We start from the raw sequence: 13,929 nt of genomic DNA on the forward strand, positions 1-13,929 counted from the left end.
TGTAAATATCTTAAGGGCCTCATAGTCTAGAAACCAAAAAGTAAAAATAAAAATCTTAATGTTTCTTTTTATTGTTGCTCTTATTCTAGGGTTCTAAATGATATTTTCTCTGAAGTTGACAAACATATAGAGGCGGACACTTTGATAAGTGAGTTGAGGATGAGTGCTCTCCCTAGCCTCTATGACTACTTCGTTAAGCTCATCAAAATATTGGTAAAACGTTTGAAACTAACGTAATTACATGATTCTATTCCTTTCATTATAAGACTAGTTGTCGGTTCTTCTAACTTGATTAGTTTAATTGTTACAGTTAGAAAATAAGCCTGAGGACAGGGATCAGGTTGTAATTCTTTTCCAAGACATGCTTGAGGTTGCGACTCGAGATATTATGGAGGATCAAGTTCCTAGGTAGATTTTTTTTTTTTGAATGATTTATCTCCAAACCGTTTTATGTTTTAACTAGAGTTCACCCGTGCCTATGGCACATGCATCCTCTCTGGGGTTAAGGGGGTAAAAGTGGAAAAATAATAAAGTTGGAGGGGTATTTGAGGTTAAGGGGGTAAATGGTGAAAAATAAAAATAACGAAGTTGGAGAGGTACTATTAAGAAAGGGGGAGAAGAGGAAAGACAATAAAGTGAGTTAAAGGGGTAAAAGAGGAAATATATAGTAAAGTAGGGTTATTTTTGAAAAATGGGTAAAGAGGAAAGAGAGTCAAATTGGAGTGATGTTATTGGAAAAAAAAAAGGGGGGGGGTGGAGACAATAAAGTTGAAGGGGTGAAAGAGGAAATTAATAAGGATAATGATAAACTGACTCCCCCTCTAACATACTCCCCTCTACTCTCTTGAAGTGGCATGTGCATAGAACCATTGAGTTTTTCCTTGGGATACACAACTGCACATCCCCATAAATATGTGCAATTGTGTATCCCGAGGAAAATCAATGGTTCTATGCACATGCCACGTCAGGAGAGTAGAGGGGGAGTCAGAAAATACGACTCAAATGATAAAATTTGAAAAAGAGGAAAGATGGTAAAATTGGAAGGATATTATTGAAAAGGAGGGGGGACAAGGAGAGGAAAGACAGTGAAGTCGAAGGGGGATAAGAGGAATGGGGTGGGTAGTGTGGACCCCACTCCAAAACTATAGTTGGAGGGGACGTTTATCCCCTATAACTATAGCTGAAGTGGGCCCTACAATTGTGATTTATTATATATATATGTGTTGTGCTTATGGGTCATCTTTTTTTGTGGAGTAGCCTTTTGGATTCAAGCCATGGTGGATCCTATGGAAGGGTTGAGGGCATGACACCCCTCGATCAACAATATCAGTTATTTGCATCATCCGGGGCAATCAAGTTCCCAATTGAGCCACTAACCGAAGCATGGAAGGAGAAGGCAAGTTTCAGCGTGTAAAGATGATTATCATAATGAAAGTTCAAATCTCCGAATTGGACTTTATTCTGATTGTGAATTAAACATTCTTTGCAGATCAACAGGCTTTATCTATTGCTTACTGTGAAGGAATCTGCTATGGATGTCCCATCCAACTTAGAAGCTAGGAGGCGCATTTCCTTCTTCTCGAATTCATTATTTATGGAAATGCCTCCAGCACCTAAAGTTCGGAACATGCTTTCATTCTCGTAAGCTTTTCTTGGTCATTGAACTCATCTTGTTGGGAATTTAGCAAGCCTAAAGTCATACTAGTATTTTTCTAGTTAAACACACACTACATATGGATTCCATCATGACATGAGTATGGGTGTTAATGGGCCTGGTGGGTCTTTGGCGTGGTACTAAGCTTTGTTTTTTAGTCGGTATGTTCAGTCTGTATTCTGTTTATGCAACTATATCTTCACAATATACATACTAAAGTCAGAGTGCAATACTAACAAAGAAAATCATTAATGGAAAGTAGAATACAAGCTGCCCAATAAAAGAAAAAGAATAGTTTATTAATTTACGGTTGGGTTCCAATGACTCATGAGAAAACATATGATCACAACTGTGTAAACACATCTCGAAGATACTTATTTCGAGGATCAATCTCAACCGGTGGATTTCGTGTTTAAACGATTGAGATCATGAGTTTTTTCCATGAGTCATTCTTCATTGGTCACCGGATCCTAACTCGTTAATTTAAATAGAAAGCAACTTTGTTTTGGCCTCCCTATAAATGAAGAAAAAGAACTACAATTTTTCCTCAGTTCTGTTCATTGTTTGGTGACCCATCAGTGATACTCTCATGTCTTGGACTTGAATAAGAATCAAAATCACTTGGTGGTCACTTCATATAAACTAGAATCTTAGTTTTCATGGTCCAAAGAGTCGATTGGTCGTGCACTACTTTCTCATTTTCTGATCGGGTTTGAAAAACGAAGAAACTAATGATGTTCTTCTTCAAACTAATTACAATGACCCTAATAGATGAAATTGAAACACATCCTATCCATAATTATTCAAGAAAAATTTATAAAGACCCACTTAAGACTCCAACCACATAAGGAGAGTTATAATATATCACAGATGCAATTAGAAAACATCAAATTAAAAAAAAAATGGGTAAAAAAAAATCCCTAGATATGGATGCCTTTCCAAGCTTTTCATGTTATACATCAAAGGACTCTAAGGTTATAAATAATGCCAACTGTCATTTTTGTGATATTTACATTGAACTTCATGATTTCTCTGAAATAGAAGGGAATAAAAAGAAGACATGGTGGAAAATAGGTCATAAACCAAAGTCGTGAAAAATTGAATTAAGTCCATGTATCTTAAAAATCTCTAGAAGTCTTTTAGCTAACGAACACATCAGAACAAAATCCAGTTTGAACTCATGAACGTATGAAGTCAAATGGGTTCAGTGTTTTTTAAATGTTGAGGCATTTCTCTAGTCAAAGCCTTGAATGTGCCTCAAGTAATAAGGCCCGAGCCTTATGAGCACGCACCTTTAAATGGATAAATAATTGGATGGTAAATGTCTGATAAAAGGGAAAATCTAAAATGAGCTTTGATATCTTAAGGCAATTCAACACTTAGGGTGTGTTTGATTGCCTGGAAAATCAAAATCCATAGAAAAATGTCTAGGATGGAAAAAATTGAATCCATTGTTCGATGTTACTTTGGAAAAATAATAGGGGGAAAAAAAAAAGAGAAGAAGAAGAAGAAGAATAAGAGGGGAGGACGTGGTGGCAACAACGGTGGGAGAGATCAGCGACGATGGTGAGGTTGAGTGTGATGGTGGTGGTGGGGAAGAAGAAGATATGAGTTAAGATTTTCATTGGGGGTTGGAAAATAGAGGTGGATTTCATTTTCCCACATATATGGGTAGGAAAGTGAAATCCAGCTTTTGTTGGACTTTTGGATGTGGGTGGAAAAATGCAATCAAACACATCCATGGAAAATGATTTTCCACCCTATATTCCATGTGCAATCAAACATACCCTTAGAAAAGTGTAACATGCACTCTTGTTAAAAAAAGGCTTAGAATAAACGTAGGTTCAACATAGGTGAGTTTATTTTTGTTTGAGTTTATTTGTAACATACTTTGCCTAATATTTAATTTCTGTTGTAGTGTCTTGACTCCGTACTATACCGAAGAGGTTCTTTTCTCTATACATGACCTAGAAGTGCAGAATGAAGATGGTGTATCTATCCTCTTTTACTTGCAGAAAATCTTTCCAGGTTTCCTCGTTTTCTTTTCACATTGTATAAAAGCACTTGAACTTACATATATTTTGAAAAGAAGTCAATTTTCCAATCTTTGGTATTAAATGGACCAATAATATACAGATGAATGGACCAACTTTCTTGAGCGGGTCCGTTGTAGCAACGAAGAAGAACTCAAAGGATCTGAATCAGAAGAAGAGCTTCGTCTTTGGGCATCGCATAGAGGCCAGACTTTGACTAGAACTGGTACAAATTTGTTTTCTACATGAAATAGCTCAAGGCTCTTTTATCTCCTTTATCAACAACTAAAATATAATACCAAGCGTATTCTATTTTGGTTCTTTATCTGATACTTTATTCAAAATACCAGTAAGAGGCATGATGTATTACCGGAAAGCTTTGGAACTTCAGGCCTTCCTTGATATGGCTAAGGATGAAGGTAATTATAGTATCTCCGGACAATTATGTAATCCACAATTAAAAGTGGATCATCATTTGTATGGTACATGGTGTTCTTGTTTATGTATCTTCGTTGGTGCTTTCCCTCAGATTTGATGGAAGGCTATAAGGCCGCTGAATCAAATACCGAGGAACATTTGAAGGGTGAAAGATCATTGTGGGCACAATGTCAAGCTGTAGCTGATATGAAGTTCACTTATGTGGTATCCTGTCAGAAGTATGGGATTCACAAACGATCTGGAGATCCTCGTGCACTGGACATTCTTAAGCTTATGACAACGTATGTGCACCAAATTAATTTACTTGTTGTACGTTGCTTATTATAGCTTATAACCATTGGATAATTTTGTTTTGGCAGATACCCATCTCTTCGTGTTGCTTATATTGATGAGGTAGAAGAGCCTAGCAAAGATAAATCCGAAAAGATCAATCGGAAGGTTTATTATTCTGCTCTCGTCAAGGCTGCTTTACCACAGCCCATGAATTCTTCAGAACCTCAGCCTGTACAAACTTTAGATCAGGTAATACCTTATTAGGTTTCGATAATTGGATTAGAATACTAATTTTTTTAATAGTATGTATAGATTATAGAAGCTATTGATTTACATTGCCTAGGTACTTCAAAATGGGTCTTGTATCTGAATCAGATATTTCAGTATTAATTGTTAATTTTGCATTCATTGGGCTTATGGTCCCTTTGCCCCCATGAGGAATTTTCTTTCGAGATTTCCTCCATTATGGTTTTTTTCAGTGGTATCTGAAAAGGATGTAATAACCAAAATCTGCTTAGTTTGTGAAGCTATTGGGGGAATCTTGGTTGGGCAGTCCAGCATGCTAAGAGAAAGCCTTGTTAAGATGATGGATTTTGGTAAAGTTGGGATTTTTTTATTCATAGTGGTAATTTAACTATAGCTCTAAAACCTGTACTTAAAAATTAATGAAATTAATAGCGTATACTTTTAATTTTAATACAAAATTTCCCAAATTTGAAATAATAGCGTATACTTTTAATTTGTTTTGTTTCCCAAATTTTCTCTATATTTCAATACAACGTCTATTTATCATGTGGGGTTATCTAAGCTTGAAATATCAACTTAGTAGTAGGCGAGCAACATATCTATTTTCAACTGGTTGGTCTTATTTAAATTTAATTCTATGATTTTTGTAATCGTGTTTTAGACATTTTGTTATCTAAGTTGCTTTATTTTTTTGTCCTGATATGAATGGCACAATTTTATGGCTGAAATGCATTTAAAGGAAAAAAAAATAAAAGAATTCTTGATGTAACTTTCCTGACTGTTATTTGGATTTCCATATGCAGGTTATTTATCGCATTAAGCTTCCAGGGCCTGCAATATTGGGTGAAGGAAAACCTGAAAATCAAAATCATGCCATTATATTCACGCGTGGGGAGGGGCTGCAAACGATTGATATGAACCAGGTAGCATAGTGACAAAATTCTCCAATTTTTTGAAAAAGTGCTTTGAAAAAAGTATATTTAATATGAATTGTTTTAATTCTATATTATGTTTAATGATATACATTTGTATATCATTCATAAGTAATAGTATATGTGTAGTTTTTCCGATTTTTCCAAAATTTCCAAACTTTTCACTTGCCGAATTTGTTCCGAATCCCAATTTTATCACTATGCCAGGTAGGGTAATGAATGTATCCGCGTAATGCTTATGGTGACCTTAAATAGAAAGGCTGCTTGATGACATTGCCCATTATTACTATAGGACAACTACATGGAAGAAGCCTTCAAGATGAGGAACCTGTTGGAAGAATTTCTTGAAGAGCATGGTGTAAGGCATCCAACTATACTTGGACTTAGGGAACATATATTTACTGGCAGGTAGCTGTGCTTTTCATGTTGTGGGTTTGGATTTTAATGCGTAGCTTGTGCAATCCTGACTAATTTGTTCCCTGATTATTATGGGATTTGCTATATTGTGCAGTGTTTCTTCTCTTGCATGGTTTATGTCAAATCAGGAGACTAGTTTTGTAACTATTGGGCAGAGATTGTTGGCGAACCCTTTGAAGTAAGATCTCTTATTTACAGAACTTGTAATCAATAACATAGTCGAGGCTTTTATAGAATTTTATTTTATAGCTGATGCTGGACAATGCAAATTTAACCTAAGATGATGATTTTGAGATCAAGAATAATTACCAAGAACAATAAAATCCATATAATAAACTAATTCTACCAGAGATTACTAAAGAAAGTCTTATAAGTTCCAATCCTACAGGGCTACTCCCAAATATTTAAGTGAGGGATCCTAAGGAAGTTAAAATTTCAAACTAACTTAGGGTATAATCCAATAGCCAATTTGAATTCTATTGATCATTTCAAGGATTCAAGAATTAGTTTAGGCCCAAAAGTTTTTATTGGCTATTGTGGAGGTTTCAACAATCCCAATTGGCCATATGTTGAAAGGTTAGATACAAAGTTTTGCAATTACAAATATGTTTTAATGAGGTTAAAGGGTTGGTATGCGGCTGGAACAGGGTTCAGTTAGGGTTAAAGGTTGGGAATAATGTGTAGGGATGTTAAGAGGGTGCGATTAGGTTTAGGACTGGTTTAGGCAGCATTTAGGGCATATTCTAGGGGTGCAGCGGCAATATGGAACTGTTATAAGGGTTCAGCTAGGTTGTATTTGATGGGGCAACACGGTGTAGAGATGGGGTTAGGATTTAAAAACAGGTTCGACAGGTTTTTGTGAAGGGTAGGGATAATTTTGCTAGCAGGTTTATCAGTATATAGATAATAAAAACTGAAACTAATGTGGAGAAGAAGATGAGATAAGAGTCACACTGACTAAATCTTCTCTACCTTGGAGTCGCAACGGAGCAATCATCACATTCAAACCAAGCAGTCAACAATGGAGGTAGGAGGACATGCTATAAAATTTGTTCAATTATCTGCTATGAAATAACATAAGAATGTCTTAAAATACTAAAACAAAACCCTAAAGAGAAAAATATCTAACGTACTTGTAACTTAAAAAATTAAAATTAAAAAGAAAAAAAAAACCCTTAATTTTTGTAACTTTATCTCCCTTAAATTTTTAATCCATATAAATATAAACTTAATTAAAAGACATAATAAATTTATCAAACTACCCCAAATATCTATACTAAGACCATAGACAAATAAAACATAAAAATAAGTCCAAATACTAATCATAGTCACCAAAATAGACCCTCAAACATAAAATCTAACCAATGGCCTAATGGAAAAGGCTCGTGATTTTGGATGTCCTCATCAATAGCTTTGTATTAGGGGAAGGTTTTTAATCATGCCATCTGATATTGAATTAATAAATTTCTGATGAAATAATCCTGAAAGGGATTGTTGGCTACGCATGCATGCAAATTTGTTAAATCAATCTGTTGAGTGATGGTTTGTAATTCAGTTGATGAAATAATTCAAGCAGCACAATGTGTTTTCAAGTGTAGGATATGATTTGAGTCAATTGTTTTCCTTCTTTGTTGCCACTACATTCTGTTTTTAGGCCAAGTGGTCTTGGTCTTGTCGAATTTCTACTGTAACTTTGGTGGTTATTGGACTGGCATTCACTTCATTGTCAGATTACAAGAACTTGGTTGTATACCAGGATCACCCTTGAATTATAAAAGTGGCCATTTTTAATTTGAATAGTTGAACAATCAATTGACACCTTGTCCACTGGGTGACGTTTGATGTCAACTGAGTCGTAAACTATTTATTTGAAGCTTTAAGCCCTAAAACTGGAAACTGGAACTATATTTGTAGTTGAAAATATATTCATTTAAAAAAAAAATTAGGGAGGTTTGGGCACATTTTCTTTCTCAATTCTACTACTACTTGTTCCTTTCCTAAGTTTTAGGTCTGATCTAGAGTTGGCAGATGTGTCTAGGGAGTGAGTTTTGTTTTGTTCTTGTTGTAGTTCGGCCTCCTTTTCCTAATAAATATTTTACTAATCAAAAGAAGGAATTCTATCCTAGACTTGTACCTGTGACAAGCTTCCTTTTTCCCTGCATTTCCTTCATTTTCACTCACTATTTACCAGTTTTTACCATTTTGTAGAATTTTTTTTTGATCAGCATACTGACCTTCACACTTATTTATATTTTTCTGTCTACGAAGGGTCCGGTTCCACTATGGCCATCCTGATGTGTTTGATAGACTGTTTCACCTAACAAGGGGGGGCATCAGCAAAGCATCCCGGATAATCAATTTAAGCGAGGATATATTTGCAGGCATGATCAGAATTATTTACTTCCTCCTATTTGAAAAATGTGGAGCTTGTATTTGTTCGGCTTCAAATATATATATGTATATATTTATTTGGGTCTGGCATTGCAGGTTTCAATTCAACTCTTCGTGAAGGAAACGTTACTCATCACGAGTACATGCAAGTTGGCAAAGGGAGGGATGTGGGTCTTAACCAGATCTCACTGTTTGAGGCAAAGATAGCTAACGGAAATGGCGAGCAGACATTAAGTCGTGACATTTACAGGCTTGGCCACCGTTTTGATTTCTTCCGAATGTTATCGGTTTATTTCACTACCGTGGGTTTCTACTTCAGTACCCTGGTACGATAAGAATTATACTGTTTTTACTCATTCATGGTTTTGGTGATTATATATAGAGTCCGACTAGCCTTACTAACTTAGGATTTCACCTGTACTAAGGGTCCTTGGCTCACCTTGTGGCATCCAAAAACTTGATCTGATGCTTCAGTGTGGTGGTAGAGGAAAAAAAAATGCCAAAAAAGTTTGTTTTAATCATTGAATTTCAATTTTAAGTTTGGGAGTAATGTGGAAGTTTAGTAGCCGTCCAATTTCAAAATCTTGGATCAAGCTCAAAAGAAATATATTTTTGATTTTTTTTGGATCTGAGATTTTCGATGAAATGGATTGAAATCTTATTATGATAGTAAGGAAAGTGTTTCCCTTTTATATATGGTTATCTGAAAATTTTCTGGATTTTTTGAACAGGTGACTGTTCTCACAGTCTACATATTTTTGTATGGCCGCCTTTATCTTGCTCTTAGTGGACTTGAAGAAGGATTGAGCACTGAAGCAGCTATCCGAGATAACAAGCCTCTTCAAGTGGCTCTTGCCTCTCAGTCTTTTGTACAGCTTGGATTTCTAATGGCCCTTCCTATGATGATGGAAATTGGCTTGGAAAGAGGTTTCCGTACTGCACTAAGTGATTTCATACTAATGCAATTGCAGTTAGCCCCGGTATTTTTCACATTTTCTCTTGGAACAAAGACCCACTATTATGGAAGGACTCTGCTTCATGGAGGTGCGGAATATAGAGCTACGGGTCGTGGGTTTGTAGTGTTTCATGCTAAGTTTGCTGACAACTATAGGTTCTACTCCCGCAGTCACTTTGTTAAGGGAATTGAGATTATGACTCTACTTATAGTGTACGAAATCTTTGGCCAATCGTATAGAGGTGCAGTTGCATATGTCCTGATCACCATATCTATGTGGTTTATGGTGGGGACATGGCTTTTCGCTCCTTTCCTTTTCAATCCGTCAGGATTTGAGTGGCAAAAGATTGTAGATGATTGGACCGATTGGAACAAGTGGATTAGCAATCGAGGAGGTATTGGTGTGCCGCCTGAAAAAAGTTGGGAATCATGGTGGGAGAAGGAGCAAGAACATCTTCGTTACTCTGGAAAGCGTGGCATTGTTGCTGAGATAGTATTAGCATTGCGGTTCTTTATCTATCAGTATGGACTTGTATATCACTTGGACATCACAAAAGCTAAAAGTGTTTTGGTATGGTTTTTCCTCCATTTTATTTTTGGGAAATTTTCCAAATAATTACAAGAATTTATGTTTATTCCAAAATTATTACTAGTGTTGACAGAGCTATTACAAGTGTTGACACTTTGATAATTTATTTTAAAAACTTCGGTAATTATTTGGGAAATTACCCTTTATTTTTTGGGATGTATTTTAACATTCCATATTTGTGTGAACAATTTTGCTCCTCTCGAGACTACCATATTCCTATATGAAAGATATTAAAATTTATCTGTTTGTAAATTTCAGGTCTATGTGGCTTCATGGCTGGTGATCGTCTTAATACTGCTTGTTATGAAGGTGAGTCACACTTGTCTTTCTCACATGTCTAAAAATGACGGGAGAAGGGGTGACATGTTTCCGAAAAACATCTCTTAAAAAACCAGCCCATTCCGAAACTTCTAACCCCATCAAACAAGTTGAAGAAATCGTGGACCGTCCATTTTTTTGTAAACCACTTTTGATAGGGGTTAGAAGTTTCGGAATGGGCTGATTTTTGATGAGGATGATCTCCTCATCATAGAGATCATCCTGATGAGGAGATCATCCTTATCAAAAATCAGCCCAGTTTGAAACTTCTAACCCATATAGGACAAAACATGTTGGCTCTTAATCTTGCCCATATATATATGGGTAGCATTCGGCAGCCAATGTTAGGGAGCCAAAATTTATCCTATATGGGTTAAAAGTTTGGTGAGGAGGTAATCCTCACAAAAACTCAGCCCAATCTGAAACTTCTAACCCATCAAAAGAAAAGTGGTTTTCAAATTTACGGTAAAAAATCAACGGTCCAAAATTTTAAATCACTTTTGATGGGGTTGGAAGTTTCAGATTGGACTGGTTTTTTGTGAAAAGAATCTCCTCACCATAGAGATCATCCTCACAAAAAATCAGCCCAATCCGAAACTTCTGACCCATTTAGGACAAATGTGTTGGCTGCCGAACGGGACCCTATATTTGTAATAAAACACAAGGTGGATCCCACTACTATCGAAAAAATTTCCATCGATCGAAAGTGATTCTAGGCTTAGTGCTTTCGCCTATCTGGCAGCACTAAGCCTGGAATAATAAAGTTGGAGGGGAAGATTGATTATGGTTTTGCAAGGTTTAAGTATTGTTTCTGTGCTTCCTAATGGTTTAACGACAATTGTGTCATATTTTGTGCTCTCTCTGATTACATTGTTTTTTGGCTGTCTGCAGACTGTGTCCGTCGGAAGGAGGAAATTCAGTGCAGACTTTCAACTTGCATTCCGTTTAATCAAAGGCCTTATCTTTGTGACATTTGCTTCCATTATCATCACTTTGATTGCTCTCCCTATTATGACTGTAAAGGACGTCTTTGTATGCTTACTTGCATTCATGCCGACCGGATGGGGAATACTTTTGGTTGGTGAAAAAAAAATTATTCGCTCCCTTATACTTTCCATTTTTACTTTTAAACACCATACCCGTATTCCTTTTCTTTCTTTGTGGTTAATTTATTTTGATTTTTTTTTTTTCAGATTGCACAAGCATGTAAACCTCTTGTCCACCGGGCTGGCTTTTGGGGATCGGTTCGAACCCTCGCTCGTTCATATGAAATCATTATGGGTTTGCTTTTGTTCACCCCGGTTGCATTTCTCGCCTGGTTCCCATTTGTCTCAGAATTCCAAACACGAATGCTATTCAACCAAGCATTCAGCAGAGGTTTACAGATTTCTCGTATACTTGGTGGACAGAGGAAGGAGCGTTCTTCCCGTAACAAAGAGTAGGCTCGATGCCCTAGAGAGGTTTCAACATTAGGTTTGACGTATTTGTCAGATCATGTTTTTTAAAAATTAATCATGATAGATATACCTAAGTTGTATAATTATGGACAAGAAATAGGTAGTTTTTTTTTGTCAACTAGAAATATTATATAGGAAATATATATATCTTGTCGATGTCTTGAAAGATTTTTATCAGAAATGTCTTATTTTGTTGTTGAAGACAAACCCAATTTTCTCTCAAGAGTTGTGCTGGGGTGAACGCAGGGGACACATCTGATGTCGTGACGCGCACATAATCGTAGATGCTTTTCTGCGAGATACAAGTAAAAAAGCATCTACGGTTATGTGTGCGCCACCACATCAGATGTGTCCCGCCTTGTGTCACTCCAGCATTAGTCTTTCTCAACTTGGGTCATTTGGGAAGCTGGAAGTTATTTCCATGACGTACGTGCAACTTCTAGGATATTTTAAGAAAATTAAGCTTCAGCTAGTCACTTTAAAAAAAAAAAAAGAGGAAAAATTACTTAAAAGACCTTGACAGGGATTTATTTCTAAATGGCTCCTATGTTTTGAGCGGTGGCTTGATGGTCCATTTTTGTAAATTTCTTAATAGTCCCTCAATATTGGTGAGCCCACCACTTTTTAAAGTCGATTTATTATTATTTTTTTTTTTTAATTGTTGAACTCTATATTTGAAAAAAAAATGTCAAATTCGACAGTAAAACGGGGTAAATGCAACATTGGGAACTAAAACCTGCCCATTTTTGTTTTTCGAGTTTTTCCGATTAAAATATATTGAAAGATTAATTAAAAGTTTGAGATAATTTGTTTAGATGATTTCAAATCAAAAGACTCATTCTTGATCGATATTCATTCAAAAATGAAGTAGAAAAAATGGAAGAAAGAAGAGTTTTTTTTATGCGTTTTCAAAATATTTGTAAAAACCCTTGAAAATAATTTCTTTTTTTCTTTTTAAATCCTTTCCGATGTAATGAAGTCTCCGGAGCTCAATTGGAAATGCCAAAGTACCAGTTTTGACAATAAGTTTTTCGTGTCAAATAAGAACAGGTTAAGTTATATTATTAAAATACCCTGAGAATGTGATGTTTGATAGTAAACATCAATTGTATTTTTGTAATTTAAAAAATGTTTTCCTATTTGGTAAAAAATATATTAATTCATTACCGTTTTTGGAATTGAAATGAAGAGCGTGCTGGAACAGAAAATTCACAATTTCTCTATTTTAGTAATTAAAAAAACAAATTTCTCTTTTTTTTTTTTGTTAAATTTTTTTGGTAACTAAAACTTGCCCATTTTCATTTTTTTTTCAAGTTTTTCTGACTAAAATATATTGAAAGATTGATTAAAATCTTGAGATAATTTGTTTAGATGATTTCAAACTAAAAGACCCATTCTTCATCGATTTTCATCCAAAAATGAAATAGAAAAATCGAAAAAAGAAGAAGAGTTTCTTACACGTTTTCAAAATATTTGTAAAAATCCTTGAAAATAGTTTCTTCTTCCTTCTTAAATCCTTTCCGACGTAATGAAGTCTTCGGAACTCAATTGAGATTGTCAAAGTACCAGTTTTGACAATAAGTTTTTCTTGCCAAATAAGAAAAGGTTAAGTTATATAATTAAAGTACCCTGAGAATGTGATGATGTTTGATAAAAAGCATCAATGGTATTTTATTAACTTGAAAAAATATTTTCCTATTTGGTAAAAAAAAAATATTAATTCATTACCGTTTTTGGAATTGAAATGAAGAGTGTGCTGGAATGAAAAAATTCACAATTTCTCTATTTTTTTTATTAAAATTTTCTTTTGTTAATTTCCCATTTTATAATCCTCAAATTTTTTTGAATTTTTTTCGAAACTTTCCCTAATTTATAAGAATTACACCCGCACATACGAATGAGCCATGATACCTCTCATTTTTCCTCTTTTGAATTAATTGAAATTTTACTATTAATAATATGTTTGGTCTAATTCCAATTACTTTGGTTGAATTGCTCATAACTGTATACTTACAATATAGACGTGGTGATCGGTTGGACCGTTGAATATTGGCCTCATTTTTTTAATGGGACGTGGTATTTGCACCCACCTAATTGCTTGTCTCACCCACTTTACTACTTTCACGCGCCATCCCCTCTTGAATTTGATCGGGTGTCCTCTCTCTCTCTCTCTCATTTGTCTTTCCTTTTGTCTCATTCTTATTCGTCTTCTTTCAACCTACGTAA

General features: G+C 35.3%; 1 protein-coding gene across 1 annotated transcript in view; it reads left to right on the top strand.

Moving 5' to 3' along the window:
• Positions 1-11,884, top strand: part of LOC147383798 (callose synthase 3-like) — a 28,383-nt gene extending 16,499 nt beyond the window's left edge. Inside the window, exons 26-43 of the mRNA XM_086425188.1 lie at positions 90-213; positions 311-408; positions 1,258-1,396; positions 1,490-1,641; positions 3,573-3,682; positions 3,791-3,913; positions 4,038-4,106; positions 4,217-4,406; positions 4,485-4,647; positions 5,448-5,567; positions 5,869-5,984; positions 6,088-6,171; positions 8,262-8,374; positions 8,481-8,710; positions 9,116-9,910; positions 10,187-10,237; positions 11,138-11,323; positions 11,440-11,884. Coding sequence (XP_086281314.1) covers positions 90-213; positions 311-408; positions 1,258-1,396; positions 1,490-1,641; positions 3,573-3,682; positions 3,791-3,913; positions 4,038-4,106; positions 4,217-4,406; positions 4,485-4,647; positions 5,448-5,567; positions 5,869-5,984; positions 6,088-6,171; positions 8,262-8,374; positions 8,481-8,710; positions 9,116-9,910; positions 10,187-10,237; positions 11,138-11,323; positions 11,440-11,688 — 3,112 coding nt within the window. The 3' untranslated portion in view covers positions 11,689-11,884. The remainder of the gene's footprint in view (positions 1-89; positions 214-310; positions 409-1,257; positions 1,397-1,489; positions 1,642-3,572; positions 3,683-3,790; positions 3,914-4,037; positions 4,107-4,216; positions 4,407-4,484; positions 4,648-5,447; positions 5,568-5,868; positions 5,985-6,087; positions 6,172-8,261; positions 8,375-8,480; positions 8,711-9,115; positions 9,911-10,186; positions 10,238-11,137; positions 11,324-11,439) is intronic.
• The last annotated feature ends 2,045 nt before the right edge of the window (positions 11,885-13,929 follow it).

The sequence above is a fragment of the Akebia trifoliata genome, chromosome 15, assembly GCF_017979445.1.
Source record: "Akebia trifoliata isolate Shusen 1 chromosome 15, ASM1797944v1, whole genome shotgun sequence".
In the NCBI taxonomy this organism is placed as follows: domain Eukaryota; kingdom Viridiplantae; phylum Streptophyta; class Magnoliopsida; order Ranunculales; family Lardizabalaceae; genus Akebia; species Akebia trifoliata.